This window comes from Pteropus alecto, unplaced genomic scaffold (assembly GCF_000325575.1).
Source record: "Pteropus alecto unplaced genomic scaffold, ASM32557v1 scaffold45, whole genome shotgun sequence".
NCBI classification, from domain to species: domain Eukaryota; kingdom Metazoa; phylum Chordata; class Mammalia; order Chiroptera; family Pteropodidae; genus Pteropus; species Pteropus alecto.
The window spans coordinates 29331761-29347385 of record NW_006442491.1 but is presented as its reverse complement, the minus strand read 5'-3'; the positions used below and the strand labels follow the sequence as shown (position 1 = coordinate 29347385).

General features: G+C 52.0%; 1 protein-coding gene across 1 annotated transcript in view; it reads right to left on the bottom strand.

The window, feature by feature from the left end:
• Window positions 1-213: 213 nt before the first annotated feature.
• SLC12A5 (solute carrier family 12 member 5) overlaps window positions 214-15625 on the bottom strand; it is a 35117-nt gene continuing 19705 nt past the window's right edge. Inside the window, exons 9-26 of the mRNA XM_025039734.1 lie at window positions 13753-13942; window positions 13358-13456; window positions 13159-13216; window positions 11595-11769; window positions 10838-10956; window positions 10461-10559; window positions 9413-9532; window positions 9002-9106; window positions 7546-7714; window positions 5628-5823; window positions 4541-4710; window positions 3987-4118; window positions 2990-3097; window positions 1755-1877; window positions 1464-1663; window positions 1112-1126; window positions 732-865; window positions 214-524 (exon numbers count right to left, since the gene is read on the bottom strand). Coding sequence (XP_024895502.1) covers window positions 433-524; window positions 732-865; window positions 1112-1126; window positions 1464-1663; window positions 1755-1877; window positions 2990-3097; window positions 3987-4118; window positions 4541-4710; window positions 5628-5823; window positions 7546-7714; window positions 9002-9106; window positions 9413-9532; window positions 10461-10559; window positions 10838-10956; window positions 11595-11769; window positions 13159-13216; window positions 13358-13456; window positions 13753-13942 — 2304 coding nt within the window. The 3' untranslated portion in view covers window positions 214-432. The remainder of the gene's footprint in view (window positions 525-731; window positions 866-1111; window positions 1127-1463; window positions 1664-1754; window positions 1878-2989; window positions 3098-3986; window positions 4119-4540; window positions 4711-5627; window positions 5824-7545; window positions 7715-9001; window positions 9107-9412; window positions 9533-10460; window positions 10560-10837; window positions 10957-11594; window positions 11770-13158; window positions 13217-13357; window positions 13457-13752; window positions 13943-15625) is intronic.

Below are 15625 nucleotides of genomic sequence, written 5' to 3'. Positions count from 1 at the left end.
CAGGAGCCGGGAGCGGTGCGGGCGCAGCGCACAGCAGGACCCACCCCGGCAGGGCGGGGCGTGGGAAGAGGAGAAGGGGCCGCGTGGACTACCTAGGGGTCCTCATAGCCCCAGCTCCTCTCCACGCCTCCTCTCGCCCTTTATTGCAGCTTCTCCAGCGGGGCGAGGCCCGGCTTAGAAAAAGGGCAGCGCAGCCGGAGCGACAGAACGGCGCGCGCCAGCTGGGGACTCGGGGCTCTCGTCTCCGCGTGGGGGGCGGTCCTCTCCGAGTCAACCCCGATGGACGTGGTCTCCGGGCTTCAGGCGACGGGGAAAGGAGCCAGGGTGCGGGCACAGGGTCTGTATGTAAACGGTGACAGCGGCGGGGGGCGTGGCGAGGGCTCCGGGGCCGCGGGCCGGGCGCGCTAGGGCCCGGGTGGCAGGTCCTGGCTCTCAGGAGTAGATGGTGATGACCTCGCGGCCGCCGCCGCGGACCAGCATCACCCGGTCCAGGTGCTCGGTGAGGACCTCGAGGAACTCCATGTCTGAGTGCCGGTCAAGGAGAAAGACCTGTCCCATTCCCTCCCGATGGATTTGGGTCGCGTTGGGCTCCCAGGGAATTCTAGACCCGCGTCCCTGTCCGAGGTGCTGATCCTGAAGCCAGACCGGATCAGCTCTTCCATCCCGAGGCTAGGGACCAAAATGCACTGACCTACACCTCCCTCTTCCCCCCAATTTTAAGTCCAGGATACAATTTTCATCACCGTTGCGGTTGCGGGGAGGCCCAGGCATGTTCAGCAAAACAAGTTTGGCATCTCGGGATTTCTTCACGATGACCTCGTTCAGCCGCACAGCCGTGTGCATGCGCCGCACGTTGGACTGGTTCCTGCGGGAGGAAGGAGGGGAGGAGGGCGCGTGAAGCCTGGGAGAGGGGAGAGTTGGGTCCAGGTGCACTGGGCTGCTGGGACCCGATCCTTGCAAGCCAGGGACCACCAACCCCAGACCTCTCCAAGCTCAGCTAGTCAGAGACCCCAGAAGTCAGGGGCATAAATTGAAGGTTCGTGGTAGAGTGAGGTAAGTAAGTGACACTGACCAACCAAGGAGAGAGAATAAAAAATTCTGTAGCACTTACAAGTTCTCCCACTCCCTTCAGGAAACACAAGAGAAGCAGAGAGGAAGAAAAAGAAAGGGGTCAGAAAAAGCAGGAGTGGCTGGGTACGTGAGCCAACATCATCCACCCTGACTACACACTGGCCCTGCTCTCCCAGCCTCCGCAGGCTTCACCTTTCCACTGTCTGCACCTGGGAGTTCTGACCCTTAGCAATCAGGCCAGATGCCCAAGTCCTCAGATGGGGAAACCAAGACAAGGTCTGGGCTAGGTCTTCCAACTGCCAACCCAGGACACCTTCTGCCCTTTTGCTCAGCCATGGGAGCAAAGACTGTAGGCTCACCCCGGACCCCAGCCCTTAGCCCCCAGCCCGTACGGCTTCATGCTGAAGAAGTCCTTGATGCCCTCGGAGGAGACAGGACTGGGCCCCTTATTCTTCTCTGCCACCGACTTGTCCTTGGTCCAGGTGAGATGCACCTTCTCAGGATCTGCCTCCCCCTCCCCTTCAGGCTCCTCCCCAGGGGATGGTGAGCTGCTGGGGCAGCTGGGAGCACTCTGGTCATGGATCAGCTGCACCTGAGGGATGAACAAAGGAGCGGCACATGACCCCTTTGGAGGCCAAAATTCTGCTCCCACTGGCTGGGGCCAAACCACCCCAGCTTCACACCTCTTCTTCTGGTTTCTCCTCACTGTCACCGGCCGTCTCTTCTGGGACATTGAGGCGGAGCCGAGTGTTGGCTGGATTCTTTCTCCGGATTGAGCCACGAGACTCATCTGTGATACTCTGGATCTAGGGAGAAACAAAGGTTGGTGCCAGCTCTGCTGGGAGTCATCACCCATGCGTTGCAAAGAGCTACCACCAGAGCTGATGTTCAGCCAGGATGCACACTTTCCGGAACTGTACCAACGTTAACACACTGCAGTGCTTCCATACCAAATAGCTATTGCCTCACTGACCTGGCCACTGCAATTCCTCTCCAAAACCCCTCACCTCCCTGCCATCTGGCAACCAAAGGGTTAGCATGTGGCCCTGCAGGGCTCCACCTTAGCACTATGGTCCAGTGTCAGTTCTGATTGGTCAGTGCATACGCCATTTCTTATGATTTTTGCTATCACCCCTGGATAACATCCTTTGAGGGACCTCTTTCTCAGATCAAAGAGGAAGCCATCAGTCATCCTCCTGAGGATCTATCAAACACTATCTGAGAAATATATTATCCACACCTGGAAGACTCATCAACCATGGTCTGTCACCCTCACCTATAAGATCTGCCATTCCCCAGGCAACCTGTCACTCATTCATCTCTGAGAGATTTCTATCCCCAGCCCTGAGGTACCATCATTCATTTCCCCAAGGACCCCACTCCCTGGGGAGGGACTTTTATCCAAACTCCAGGGCACTCATGGTCCCGTATTACCCCTACATAGGAGATCTTACACCCATACCCCATGGAAGGCTCATCATCATTACCCCTGAGAACCCATTCACCACATTCTTGGAGGTTTACCCCTAACTCCCACCATCAGCTACATCCCTAAATATCCATCTGTTACCCACTCTCTGAGGAACTGTCACATGATCCCTTGTCTCCTACACAGGCAGCTCATCCAACGTCCATACGTATTTAGGATCCCTATTCTCCCTTGGGCCCCAGAAGTCATACACAGAGGGGAATATACGTCACCCATGCCACAGCCCCTCTGCATCCGGCTGGGGGGCGTGCTAGGTGCAGTTCCAATATGTAACCCCACTGCCAGTGAGCCCAGTGCCAGGAGGAATAAGGGTGATGAGTAATGCTCTAGGTGAAGATGACAGTGCCAATGGCCAGGAGTGCCAACTCTGAGCAGACCCAGAGCTGGCAGCAGCTTGAGGTTCTGAGAGCCCAGCCAGGGCAACCTCACCTCCCGCTCCCGCTCGTTCTTGGTTAAATGCATCTGTTTGAGGATCTGGGAACGCTGCTCCATCACCAATGTCTTCTCGTAGGTGTAAGCTGAGATGTCACTCTCATGCTGTAGGCAGACAGGGAAGAGGGAGGGGTGAGGGGGCATGGGAGCAAAGCATGAGAGCTGAGCTCAGGTGCAAGGCTGAGGGAAGGGAAGCAGGCCCCCTTCCTTCTGCCAGCCTAGCGCTTCCCTAGCCAATGACCTAGTTTAATTGACAATTGTCGGAGGCAAGGATGATGCTCCTTGAAGGCAATGGATCTCATTCCCTCCTCAGCCCAGCACAGGACCTGGCATATGAACAGGTGAATGAATGAATGAATGAATGAATTACCTGCATGAATAGAAAAGGGAAGAAATTAAAAAGGAGCAAAGAGATGAATGAATACATACATGAATGAATAGATGGATGAGTGAATGACTACATTAATAAACATATGGGTAGATTAGTGAATACACAGAGGGATGGGTGGATGGATAAATAAACTGAGGGTAATAGATGGATGAGAAGTTATATAGTGTAATCCTAGAGCAAGCCTGCCTGGCTTTGAACCCTGGCTCTGCCACTTAGTGTGTATTGTTGGGCAAATTATTTAACCTTTCTGTACCTCAACTCCCTAAAATGGAAATTCTAATGATTGTATCTATTTCATTAGTTGCTACGAGAACCAACATATATAAAGTACACAGAACAGTGCCTGACATATCATGAGCAGTATTAGACATGGCTATTCTTACAAAAGAAGAGAGGGAGGGAGGGAGGAAGGGATGGATGGACGGACAGATGTACAGACACTTGGGTAAAAATGTGAGAGGCTAAGAAGTGGATGTGAGGGAAGGGATCCAGCATCATAAGCTGATGGTTGTTGGGGTTGCCTTAATTGGTGCTAGGACAGAGACAAAAGGGGGCCAAGTGGGTGGGACTCCGAAACTTTAGGGGTGACTCCTGGGCGCTCACCATCTCCACCACCTCGACCTCTGCAGTGATACGTAAATGGTACAGAAATGTGGTCAGGTCCTTCTTCATCTGGATACTGTTGTCGTCCATCTGGGCCACAGTGAAGATACGCATCTTGCATTTCCGCCAGACCTAGAGGGGAGAAGGAGACCCAGAAAGGTCCAGCCCTGATGCAGTGAGGAGATCCAGAGCCAGAACCGAGAGAGGACCTTGTCCCTCTCCCTTCCCACCCACCTGGCCACACATACATGCAGACGCAAATCCTCTATCTCAGTGGCCACTCCCTACAAAAACTCCCCTGGAGGTGAGGGTCCCCATTAACGTGTCGCTTGCTTGGGTTGAGCATTGCTCTCCTTTACAAGGCAAGGACACCTGCACGGGAGACAGTGTCAGTTCCTAACATCAAAACAGAGGAGGCGATCGTATCCCTTTGCCAGGAGCTTACAAGGAGGCCGGCCCTGGCCAGAGCCTGTGAGCCTCGCCCACAGACATGTGCACATGCACACACACACACACGCACACACACGCACACACGCGCACACACATACACTCGCCTTGTGATGCCGCAGCAGGAAGGGCAGCAGCATGAGCATGCCTCCGTCGTGCACGATCCACCAGACGTCGATGCTGCCCTCGGAGAAGCGCTCGGGGTTCCCGGGAAACATAGAAACGTTCTTGGTGACCAGCAGGGCCAGGTGACCAGCAGTGGTTTCCCGGACCAGCTCTGGGGGAGGCCAAGGAGAAGGTCAGACAGGAAAACAGTGACCCTGGTCTCCTTCTGCACCTAGCAGCAGCCACAGGGACTCCTGAACCCCACTCTACCTCACCCTACCCCACCTTGGCCTTGGACTGAGTAGTCAGAAAACCAGCATCTACCTGGGCCTCGTCACTTATTAGCTATTTGGATTTAGAAAAGCCCCTTAACCTCTCTGCACCTCAGTTTCCCCACCTGTCAAGGGACAATAGCATCACCTGCCCTTTCTGATCATTAAAAACTCTACCATGCATGGCCTCATTTAATCCTCCCAACCACCTTGTAACTATTATCTACCTATAAAGGAGGAAAAATAGCCTGGAGTTAACAGTGCAGCCTCTGGATATACCAGCAAACTCTTTAATGTCTCTGTGCCTCAGCTTCACACCCATAAGATGGAGGTAACAACATCTAGCCCTCACAGCACTGCTGAATCAGAGACTTAGAAAAAGCTTCAACTCCTCTGGCACACAGAACGCAGTCTATAAATGTTAGTTATTATATTACCATTACCAACTGTTACTACCAAGGACTCTGATGCTCAGAGAGGGTGAGTCACTTGTGAACTATCACACAGCTAGGAAGGACCAGAGGTAAGATTTAAACCGGGGCCTCTGAGACTTCAGAGCTGTAGCTCTTCCTACAGCCATGCACTGTCTTCTTCCAGGGCTGTGAGCTCAGTAGGAGCCAAGACAGTCTCCTTCACACCTGGGTCCCCAGCACCCAGCACAGTGCTTGGCACATGGCTGCTTTGGTCACCCGCATATGCTGAATCCACCCTTGTCATGCCTGGGAAACAGCCCCAGGCTCAAAGGAGAACCGAGAGCCCTCCACTTGATCCACCACCGCCCCCAGCGCTCCAGCGCCCCCAGCCCGCCCAGCTTTACCGATGAAGTTCCTCCAGGTCTGATGATCTTCCTTCTGTCGCCAGTTGCGGGGCCAGCCGACTAGCACAGTATTGTGCTGCAGCCCCCCAAGGCCCCCGGACTGGATCAGATGGGACACGCCATCACGCAGGTTGGAAGAAATCACTACCTGGCAGAAGCCTTTCACCTTCTCTGCCTCCATCAGGCGCCGGATAGACTGGGGGTGGGGGGAGGGGCGTCAGGAACGAACCAGCCTCAGGCCTCCCCGACCCCGACCCACTTGCAGCCTCCCTTCCTCCCATCTTTTCCCTCCATCGTTCTGATCTTCCTGAAGCTCAGCTGTGACCATGTCAGCCTCTGGTGCCAGAGTTGTGCATGGCCGCCCATCATCTATGGCCCCCTATTCCTTGTTGATCAATCAAAGCTCTTCATGACTGAACCCCACACTTCCCACCATCCTGCAAGCTCTCCACCACCACCTAGACCCCCTCCCCACTGCCCGACCTAAATCAAATGTCACCTTCTTCAGATGCCACCTCCCACCCAGAGTGAAACTGGGCTCCTCTGCATGGCCACTTTGTTTAACAATTTTTTTAAGTTAGCATTTAATCTGCATTATGACAAAAGTGGTTTTATTACTCTCATGTTACAGATGAAGAAATTGAGGCTCAGAGAAATTAAAACTTGCTTAAGGCCACACTGCTAATGGCTGCTATCGTAGGGGTTCAACTCCAAGGGTCTGACCCAGCCCCCACACTCTTAACTACTACCCCGATGTTAAACTGAGAGGCTTCAATTCCTACCTCTGCCACCTCCTGGCTGTGAGGCCTTGGGCAAATCGCCTAACCTCTCTGAGCCTCAGTTTTCTCATCTGTTAAGTGGGAATCACAACAGCTACTTCATTTAGGAATAAAGAGCATTACATGACATAATGTGGGGTAAGGGCTTAGTATACTGCCTGACAAATCGTAAACGGTAGCATAGCACCTATCAGCATCAAATGAATTGAGCACCTTCTGTGAATGTTCCATCTTCCCCACCAGCCCTGAGTGACCGCATTGAGGGCTATGATTTGGTCTCATACATCTCCATCTCCCCCGTGACTAGCTCAGTGCCTGGTGCACAGCACATCCTCAGCCACTGCACCTTGAATTAAACTAACCAGTGGAAGCCTCCAGCTCTGGGCTCTGACAGATTGGTGTGAACGGCCCAGTGAGGCAGAAACAGCAACTGTCATAAGCCATTAGGGGTGCCCCTACCCAGATCACCTCATCTCACTCAGGCCCCCTTTCCTCTCTCCACAACTGGTCACAGCCCGAGGGGAGAGAGGCCCGAATCGTAAACAGAACCCACTTCCTTTGCTACCCACCGGGTTCTGACACCTGTTAGTGCCTCTTAATGGAGACGCTGGCCGGCCCAGCCCACATGACTCCGTACACTGCTCTGTGAGCATGGGCCAGTGGAGGGGGACAAAAGCAGGTGACATGGAGCCAGGGACCCATGTTCGAATCCTGACTATGCTTCCAGCCAGCTTTGTGACTTCCAGCAAGTTGCTTTCCTTCCGTGCTCCATAGTTTCTTCCTGTGCCAGACGTGGCTACTCACCTTGCTGACTCCACGGATGTGAAATCACTTTGAAAGGTTTAACTTTGGCAGGGAGAAGTCTGGAGTAGGAGTCAAGCAGTCCTAATCTGAGTCTCTGTTTTCTGTCTAGACCAGGGACCTGGCTTCTCTAAGCCTTAGTTTCCTTATCCATAAAATGGGCCCCTCTGATGGTCTTTGGTTCTGTGAGTGGATTCTAAGGAACTCACTCCCTAAGCCCTTAGACCCCTCTTCTAAGTAAAAGGACAGTAAAGTCTGAGCCCCCATGGATCCCACGGGTGGGAAGGAAGGAAAGTATAAAGGGGCAAGGACTGTCATCCGCCAGGGCCTCCACTCACCTCCTCTGCCCGCTGGGCCTGGGGGTGGTTGTCCAGAAATGTGCCCTCAAGGACAGAGCCCACAATGGTCAGGCCCTTGCCTGCCTTCAGCTGGGATGTTAACGAGAGCAGCTGTGGGTGTACCACATTCTGGTCTTGATCCACACGCACCAGCACCAGCAGCTGTGGCCTGAAGAGGGTCCAAAGTCACATGATCCTTCTACTACCCACCCAACCACCACCCACCATACACCTATACACCAGTGAGTTCATTAATCATCCATCTTCTATACCCACATCTACCTACATTCCCATCGCCCATCCATTCACCTAAATAGCCACCCACCCATTTCCTTGAATATCAACCCATTCAACCTCTCCCACACATCCATCCGTCCACTCATCCATTTCTCCATCTACCTCACTCATCCATCCATCCACTCAACCACCCACCCATCTATTTTATCCTTCAGTCGTCCACTTATATCTATATTCATTTACCTATACATGCATTATTCACTCAATTACCCATACATCAACCTACCACCATTGATTTATACATTTATCTATTCACCCAACCGCCCTTCATATATATATGTACACGCATAGCCATCCGCCTGTCTATTTATCCATTGATTTTCTTATTCATTTATCCATCTTATTCATCCAACCACCCATCAATTTAATAGCATTTTTAATAAGCACCTACTCTGGGCTAGACCCTGTGCTAAGCATTTGAGAATTCACAGACAAATAATTCGAAGCTCTGGTCTTTGGAAGCCCCAGTTTAGTAGACATCAGCAAAGACAAGACAATGATGTCCTAGGTATAATTCAGAGTTCCAGGCTTTGCTCTTGGCAAAGAGAACCTGAGGGAGGTAAATGAGGGGTTGGGCTTGCACAGCAGTTGGTTAGGAAGCACCCTGGGCTGAGATGCAGGAGTTGATGATGCTGGTTCCAGTTCTGCCTTTTATGACTTCTGAACCCTCTCTGGTCCCTGACTTTCACATGAATAAAAATGGGGGGCGGGCGATTGTTATAAATCTAGAGATTTCTCGGAGACCCTATAACTCTCAAAGTGGTTGATCCCACCTCTCCCAGAGCAAATGCTACATGATATTGTGTTTCTCTGTCTCTGTATGCGCCTTCTTCACAGAACTGTGAACTCACTTTATCCCCAGACCAGAAGAGGGCTTGGCACATTTCATGCATTCATACATTTTTTAAAATAAATAACAGAATAAATGAATGGATGACTAGATGGCCAGAAAACTGGAGTGGCAGTTTTGGAGAACAAATGTCTGGAACTCAGCCCAGCCTCGGTGCTGTAGGTGGGAAGGTTTTGGATGGAGCTGAGCTGAGAGGCTGAGGACGTACCACTGGGGCAGGAGCACCACTCAGCAGAACAAAGCAGGTGAGGTAGGTCAGGGCCTGCTCCCTTCCTCACTGAGCCTTCACACATGTGCTCCCACGCTTACCTCCAGTTCTTGGTGTGCGGAGGCCCTTCCTCCAGGCGTAAGAGGGCATAGCGAGCAGCGCTGAGAGACAGGCCTCGGATCCCATCGCCCCACTCCTTCTCCGCCCTGGGGGCCAGGAAGGGGATCATGTGAGGGCAGAAAGCCAGGGAGTGTCAGGTAGAATGGTCCACGCTGAAGTGGCCACCTCAGGGCAGAGCCTTCTATCTCAGGCTCAGACAAGACATGCATGTTGCTCCTGACACCTTCATTTCTCAAAGCTTCAGCCCCTTCTCTCTGCTCCTGTCCCCTATCTCCCAGTCCTACCCCATGTCACCCCTTCTCCTCCACTCTAGATCCACTGCCTGCTTCACCTCCATCCCAGCCCCCAACCACCCATCCCCCTTCCCACTCCTCCCCTCCTCCTACACTTACCCACGGTACTCAATATACTTGTAGATGAGCCCGGCAATGAGCATGGCCACCAGGGCGTAATACCAGGAGCAGATGAACATGAGGGCCAGGCAGAGGCTCATGCCCAGGAAGGAGAGTGTCCTACACAATGGGAAGGAGACCCGGCCTCTGAGCCCTGGCAGGGCTGTCACTGGTTCCAGGGCTCAGACAGCAAGAGTTAGATGAAGCAGGGCCTGGGCAAGAGCTGAAGGGCATAGCCATGTCTAGGGGAACTCACGCCATCACCCCCATGAGCACCGCAGAGATAAGGCACCTTTCAGACAGACGAGCAGCCACAGACAGGGCACCAGCCCACGCTCCACCCACCTCCCGAGTCAGCACCCTGCCCTGCCCCAGAGCCTTAGACCCTGCCAGACCGCCCTTCCAGGTGGGTCCTGGGGCAGGGGTCTCTGGGGAGAGTTTGAAGCAGGATCTCCCAGGAAGAGTGTGCCCCCAGGAAGAGGTGACTGGCAAAGCAGGAGCACTCAGTGCGAGTCAGGCACCTGGGTTCTAGTACAGATATGCCAGTCTTGCCGGGAGGCTTTGAGCCAGTTCCTTCCCCTGTTTAAGCCTCTGTTTCCTTTTGGCAGAATAAGCATGATCGTTCCCGTTCTGTCTGCCCCATGGGCCTATTGTGAGGATGAAGAAGCTTAAAGTAAAATGACCAGAAGAACCCCAGCCTCCACATCTTCCGGGCACCAAGCACTGTGATGCTCACAAGGGCCCTATGAGGTAAGGGCAGTTATCATTCCATTTCACAGCTGAAGACACTGATCTTTCCTCACCCATATGGTAAGATGGTGAACATTATGGACAGGGGACGGATTACAGCTTAAACCATTTATGACTGTGTTATGTTATTATTAGTGATTATAAGGGAACCTTCTCCAGAACTTTCTTATGCTAGCTGGGTTACCAAAGCTGGAGTTTGGGACTCTTAGACCTGGAGGGGATGGGCTAGGTGAGGTGGGGATTGGGATGGGATGAGAGGATGGTTCTGTGGGGCAGGGAGGGGGAACATGGCACCCACCAGTGGTAATATCGAAAGCGTGGCCTCCAATTGGGTGTCCTCAGCAGCGTCTGCACTGCACAGGCCAGGTTCACGAACATGTAGCACATCAAGAAGAACCTGGAACGCAGAAGGGCCCCCAGGAGAGACAGAGATGCAAGGAGAGGCAGAAAGAGAAACATAGAGGAAGAAAGGGAGAAAAGGGGAAAGGAATGTTGGGGGGTGGCCGAATCATGTTCTGGTGATTAGGAAGGGGTTCAAAGGCCAAATCCCCTTACAACACACCCTGACACATATGGGGATAAATCTCTGTATAACAAAGGATGGGTTTCCATGACCGTGGGGGACCTCCTGGAGTTGTGTCTGGGGGGCTGTCCAGGGTCACAGCGAGCACGCACATAGAGAGAATAGGGGCGACCTCGTCGAGGGAAGCAATGAGGATGCCGATCTCACAGATGCAGGCAGTCAGGAGTAAGGCCCATGTTGGCTCTCCATTGGCTTTGCCGTGGCCGAAGACCTGAGGACAGGGCAACCGTCATGAGGGCCTGAGACCTTATGGACTTCTTGTGTCTCCTCCAGTCTTGGGGACCAGTGCTTTAGAGGCAAAGGTCCCCAAACCAACGAGGAGGTAGGGAGAGGATGCTGTATTTCTCAGATGTTAGCGGTACCCAAGGGAATACCAGGATTTTGCTGTATCTCACCCACCCTGACATTGGTACCCCAGTGCAATAAAGTTCAAATGATCCCTTAAGGGGAAATGAGGAGGACAGATGGGAGAGGAACTACAGGAGGCCAGCAAGAGGCCGTGACTGTGTGCACCATCAATCTTTTTTTTTAAGCTCCATGGAGAGCGTTGCCCCTTTCTTGCCCTTTGGCTGCTTCCTTGAGTCCCTGCCCGATCGCTAGACCAAAGGAGGGCCATTTATTGTTCCCCTAAGAGCAGACGACTCTGCCTAAAGAGATGGCACTGGCCATGGGCCAAATCCCAAATAAAGCACACACATTCTTTGTAACAGCAGCACAGAGCAGAAGGGCCCCAGAAGGCAGTTCAAGGCTTGCCATGTCCCTGGCTCACCACGTAGCCTCTCTGGGCGGGGGCCTGGATGGCTGGTGTAAGGAGTGTTCTGTTCTCCCCACACTCTGCCCTCCACTGACCTGCAGGAAGGGCACAATGCCATCCCGGGAGATGGCCTGCAGCAGGCGTGGGGCCCCTGTCAGGCTCTGCAGCCCAGCCCCACAGGTGGAGAAGAAGGATCCGATGACGATAACCCAGGGGGATGGCCAGGCCAGTGTGCCCACCACCAGGTTGCCATTCACAGCTTCGCCAAACCTGGAATGAAGCAGCAAAGGGACAGGAGATGGTAGGTGAGTAGTGGCACCTGGATCTCCAGGGCAGGTCTCCCATACCATCTTCAGGTTCAGCTGTCCGCCCTCCACAGCGCTAGGCCCTTGTGGGACAAAGGGAGAGACAAAGGCCCTGATGTTCTGGGCACTTTCTGTCTGTGTGACCTTGGGCAAGTCATTTAACCTCTTCTTGCCTCAGTTTCCTCAACTATAAAATGAGAATCATTATAAACCCATTTCATACAAAAGGATGAGATGATGAATTATACTGGATGACCTGTTGAACCCCTTGCAATCTTGTGGGAGGTCTCTGATTAAGCAAAATGAGATAAGTAGAGTTTAAGTTGCCCTAAAAACTAATAGGTGTAATATATATAAATCATCTATTTGGCCAGGTCACTTAAAACCCTTCAGAGTTTCCCCCATTTTTTATAAAATAAAGCTCCAATTTCCTGGTACTGAAAATGAGGCCTCCAAGACTGGCTCCAGCCTAACTCTCCAGCCTCATGTCCTCCATTCCCCACCTTATAGAAGCCAGGATGGGACCACAGAAACTGGCTTCTGGAATAGAATCTCCTACCTCACCCTCCTGGTTGTGTATGTACACACTCTTCAGAAGTGTATGCTCCAGAAGATCTAACTACTTATAGCTACAGGCACTTGTGTGGTCAAACACACACACACACACACACACACGCACGCACGCACGCACGCACGCACACACACACACACACACTCTTAGTTGTTTCTCTCCTCCATCTTTGTTTCTGCTGTTCCCACTGCCTGGAATGATCTTTCCCTTTCTAGACACCTAAGTAATCTCTACTCAACATTTAAAGTAGGAAGGATAAATGAGAAAATGTGGATGAGGCACCTCTAGCATCACCTCCTCCTCCCCGCCCCTCTGAGGACTGGATTGCAGCCTCCTATGTGCTTCCATAGGGCATGTGCTTTATTTTATCGCCACCCCTACTGCTCTGCATTTCAAGTCTGTTGACAACTACGGTTACCATGCACAAAGAGATCCTTCAGGACAAAAGCCATAGGTTGTTTAATTTTGTTCTCCCCAGGACCCTGGACAGTGACCAACACATGGTTATATCCGGGAAATAGTAAATGAATTAATAGATTTTAAAGAAAAAGAAAAGGAAAGTGTCAGTATCCTAAAGGAAAAAGAGACGTCATTCAAGCTTCTTGAGCTGAAGCAACATGAGAAAGATGAAATATAAGAAGGTGAGTTGACAAGCAGTTCTCTGGCCTCCCTCCCACAAGCCCTCTCGCACAGATTCAGCACCCTCTGTCGGGTCTGTTTCCCAGAACTCAGCCCCTTATGCCCACCCCCCAGAACAGGATCAGCCCTGATTCCCTTACTTACTTGTCCCTCAGGACGACCCCCTCAATGCAGGCCCCAAACAGAACAACAGAGCTGATATCTGCAGCAGAGAATGAAGGAGAATTCCTAGGGTTGTATTCCTCTCCATCGCCACCCCTCCTGAGCCAGCAGGTGAGGAAGCAGCTGCCTGCCCTCTAGCCCTCCCTACCCACTGTGGTCCCAGCCCAGCGGTGCAGGATACAGACAGCAGAGGTGGTGGCGATGGCCAAGATGGTGCCAGTGGGAATTGACTTCTGGGCATCCCGCAGGTCTCCAGAGCGGTTAGAACCAGCCATGATCCCTGTGAACAGAGCAGCTGGGACAGGAGCCACAGGAGACCAGACAGACTGAGGAGAGAGGACCCCGGCTTTGGAGTCAGGAAGCCTGGGATCTGGTCTTGGTACACGGATTTTTGTGAGAACTTGGACATGTTACTTGGCTTCTCCTGGCCTTAATTCCCTCATCCGCCCAATGAGAACTGAGTTGTCGGCTCCTGCCTATGTGATGGGGTTGTTAGACAAGAAATTCCCCACATAATCCTTGACTGTCTCCCACCCATCCACACCCAGAGTCCTCCCTCTCTGAGCTCCCCTTCACCTGTGACTGAGGGGAAGTAGATGCCAACCAGCAGAGTGAAGTAGGAGGTCATATCACTGAAGACATAAGGATGGTCCATGTCGATAGGGGTGCCATCAGCCAGGCCCACTGAGGGCATCCCCTGCCTTTCCACAATCACCCCCTTGGTCAGGTAGGAGCTCCAGAGGTTCTCTGTGGGGGAGACAAGATGCTCAGGAAAGACCAGAAGTCAGGATAGCAGAGCTCTGGGGCCAGGAGTTGGGGTGACCAAAAAGAAGGGTGAAGGTCAACAACCTCTCCCGGGGCCTTGGCTCTGTTTCATTTCCATGGACATTTCTTAAGATCCTGCTTTTGGCCACACCACATGCGGGGGTTTTGCACATGAATCAGATTTGGTCTTTGTCCTCAAATCACCTAGTTTACTGGGGCAGACACACCTATCTCAGACAGATTCAATGTCCCAAACTGATCTCATCACCCACCCACCCCAGACCAACTACTTTCCTGGATCCCTTATCTCAGCAAAGGGCACTGCCATCAATTCAGACACTTTGACATTGCCCTCAACTGCTTCTTTCTCCAACCCAGACCAACTACTTTCCTGGATCCCTTATCTCAGTAAAGGGCACTACCATCAATTCAGACACCTCGACTGCTTCCTTTCTCCATCTGCATTTCAAAACCATCTGCAATTCCTGTCCATTACTCCTAAATATTTCTCAAATGTGCCCCTTCTCTCCTTCCCAGTGTTTCTCTACTTAGGCACTATTGACATTTGGGGACATATAATTCTTTGCTGTGGAGGGCTGTCCTGCAGCATTATAGGATGTGTAGCAACATCCTGGGGTCTACACACTAAATGCCAATAATAACCCTCCAGTGTGACAACCAAAACTGTCTCCAAACGTTGCCACATGTCTCCTGTGAGGCAAAACAGCCTTGGTGGAGAACACTGATCCATTCCTACTGACATTCTCCATTCTCACTCCCTCACTGTAGGTCAGAAAACCATCATCCCTCACCTGGACTCAATGTCAGCCTCCTCCTGGACTCATTGCCTCTGTTCTCTCCCCCATTTTAGCCCATCCACATTAGCAACCAGAGTAAACCTTCAGAAATGACAAGCTGACCATGTTCCTCACTTACTCAAAACCCTTTGGTGGCTCCTGATTGCCCTCAGGACCCAGTCCAAACACTTCAAAATGGCTTTCAAGGACCACCACAGTCTGGCTCATGCCAGCTTCTCCAGTATCATCTCTTGCCCCTCCTTCCTTTGAACGTTATGCCCCAGTCATTCCAAATTACTTGTGATTCGAAGGACACAATATGCTCCTCTGTGTCTGCATGCTTTTAGGCAAGCTGTTCTTCTGCCTGGAATTCTTTCATTTCCTTAATATAACTGAAAACCTCTTATTTGTCCTTCAAAAGCCTTCTCAGATGAGTCCAGGAAGCCTCATTTCACCACCTTATACACCACCTCACTCCCTCTCCTGGAAGGTCTCTGTTCATTGAACACACATCTACACATATCAGAATTTATTTGCTAATGCATTCATGTCTGCCATTAGACTCCTTGAGGTCAAGGACTGTGACTTATTTATGTTGTGTTCCTGATGCTTAGCACATTTCTAGGCACTTAGTAGGTGCTGGTTAAGCTAATGACTTTATTTCCTATTAGGTGATAAGATACTCAAAGGCTCCCTTTCATCACTACCCCTCCATGATCCCAAAGAGAGAACATGGCCCTGAGTAGGTGATCAATTAAAATTGATTGACTTTAACTGAATCCCAAGTAGAGTCCCTTAATCCTAACTGTTTAACCCACAATCCCTGAGCATTCCCTAGACACCAGCCCTCTCCCCTCCCCCAGACCTTTGATGAGGCCTGGCCGCGC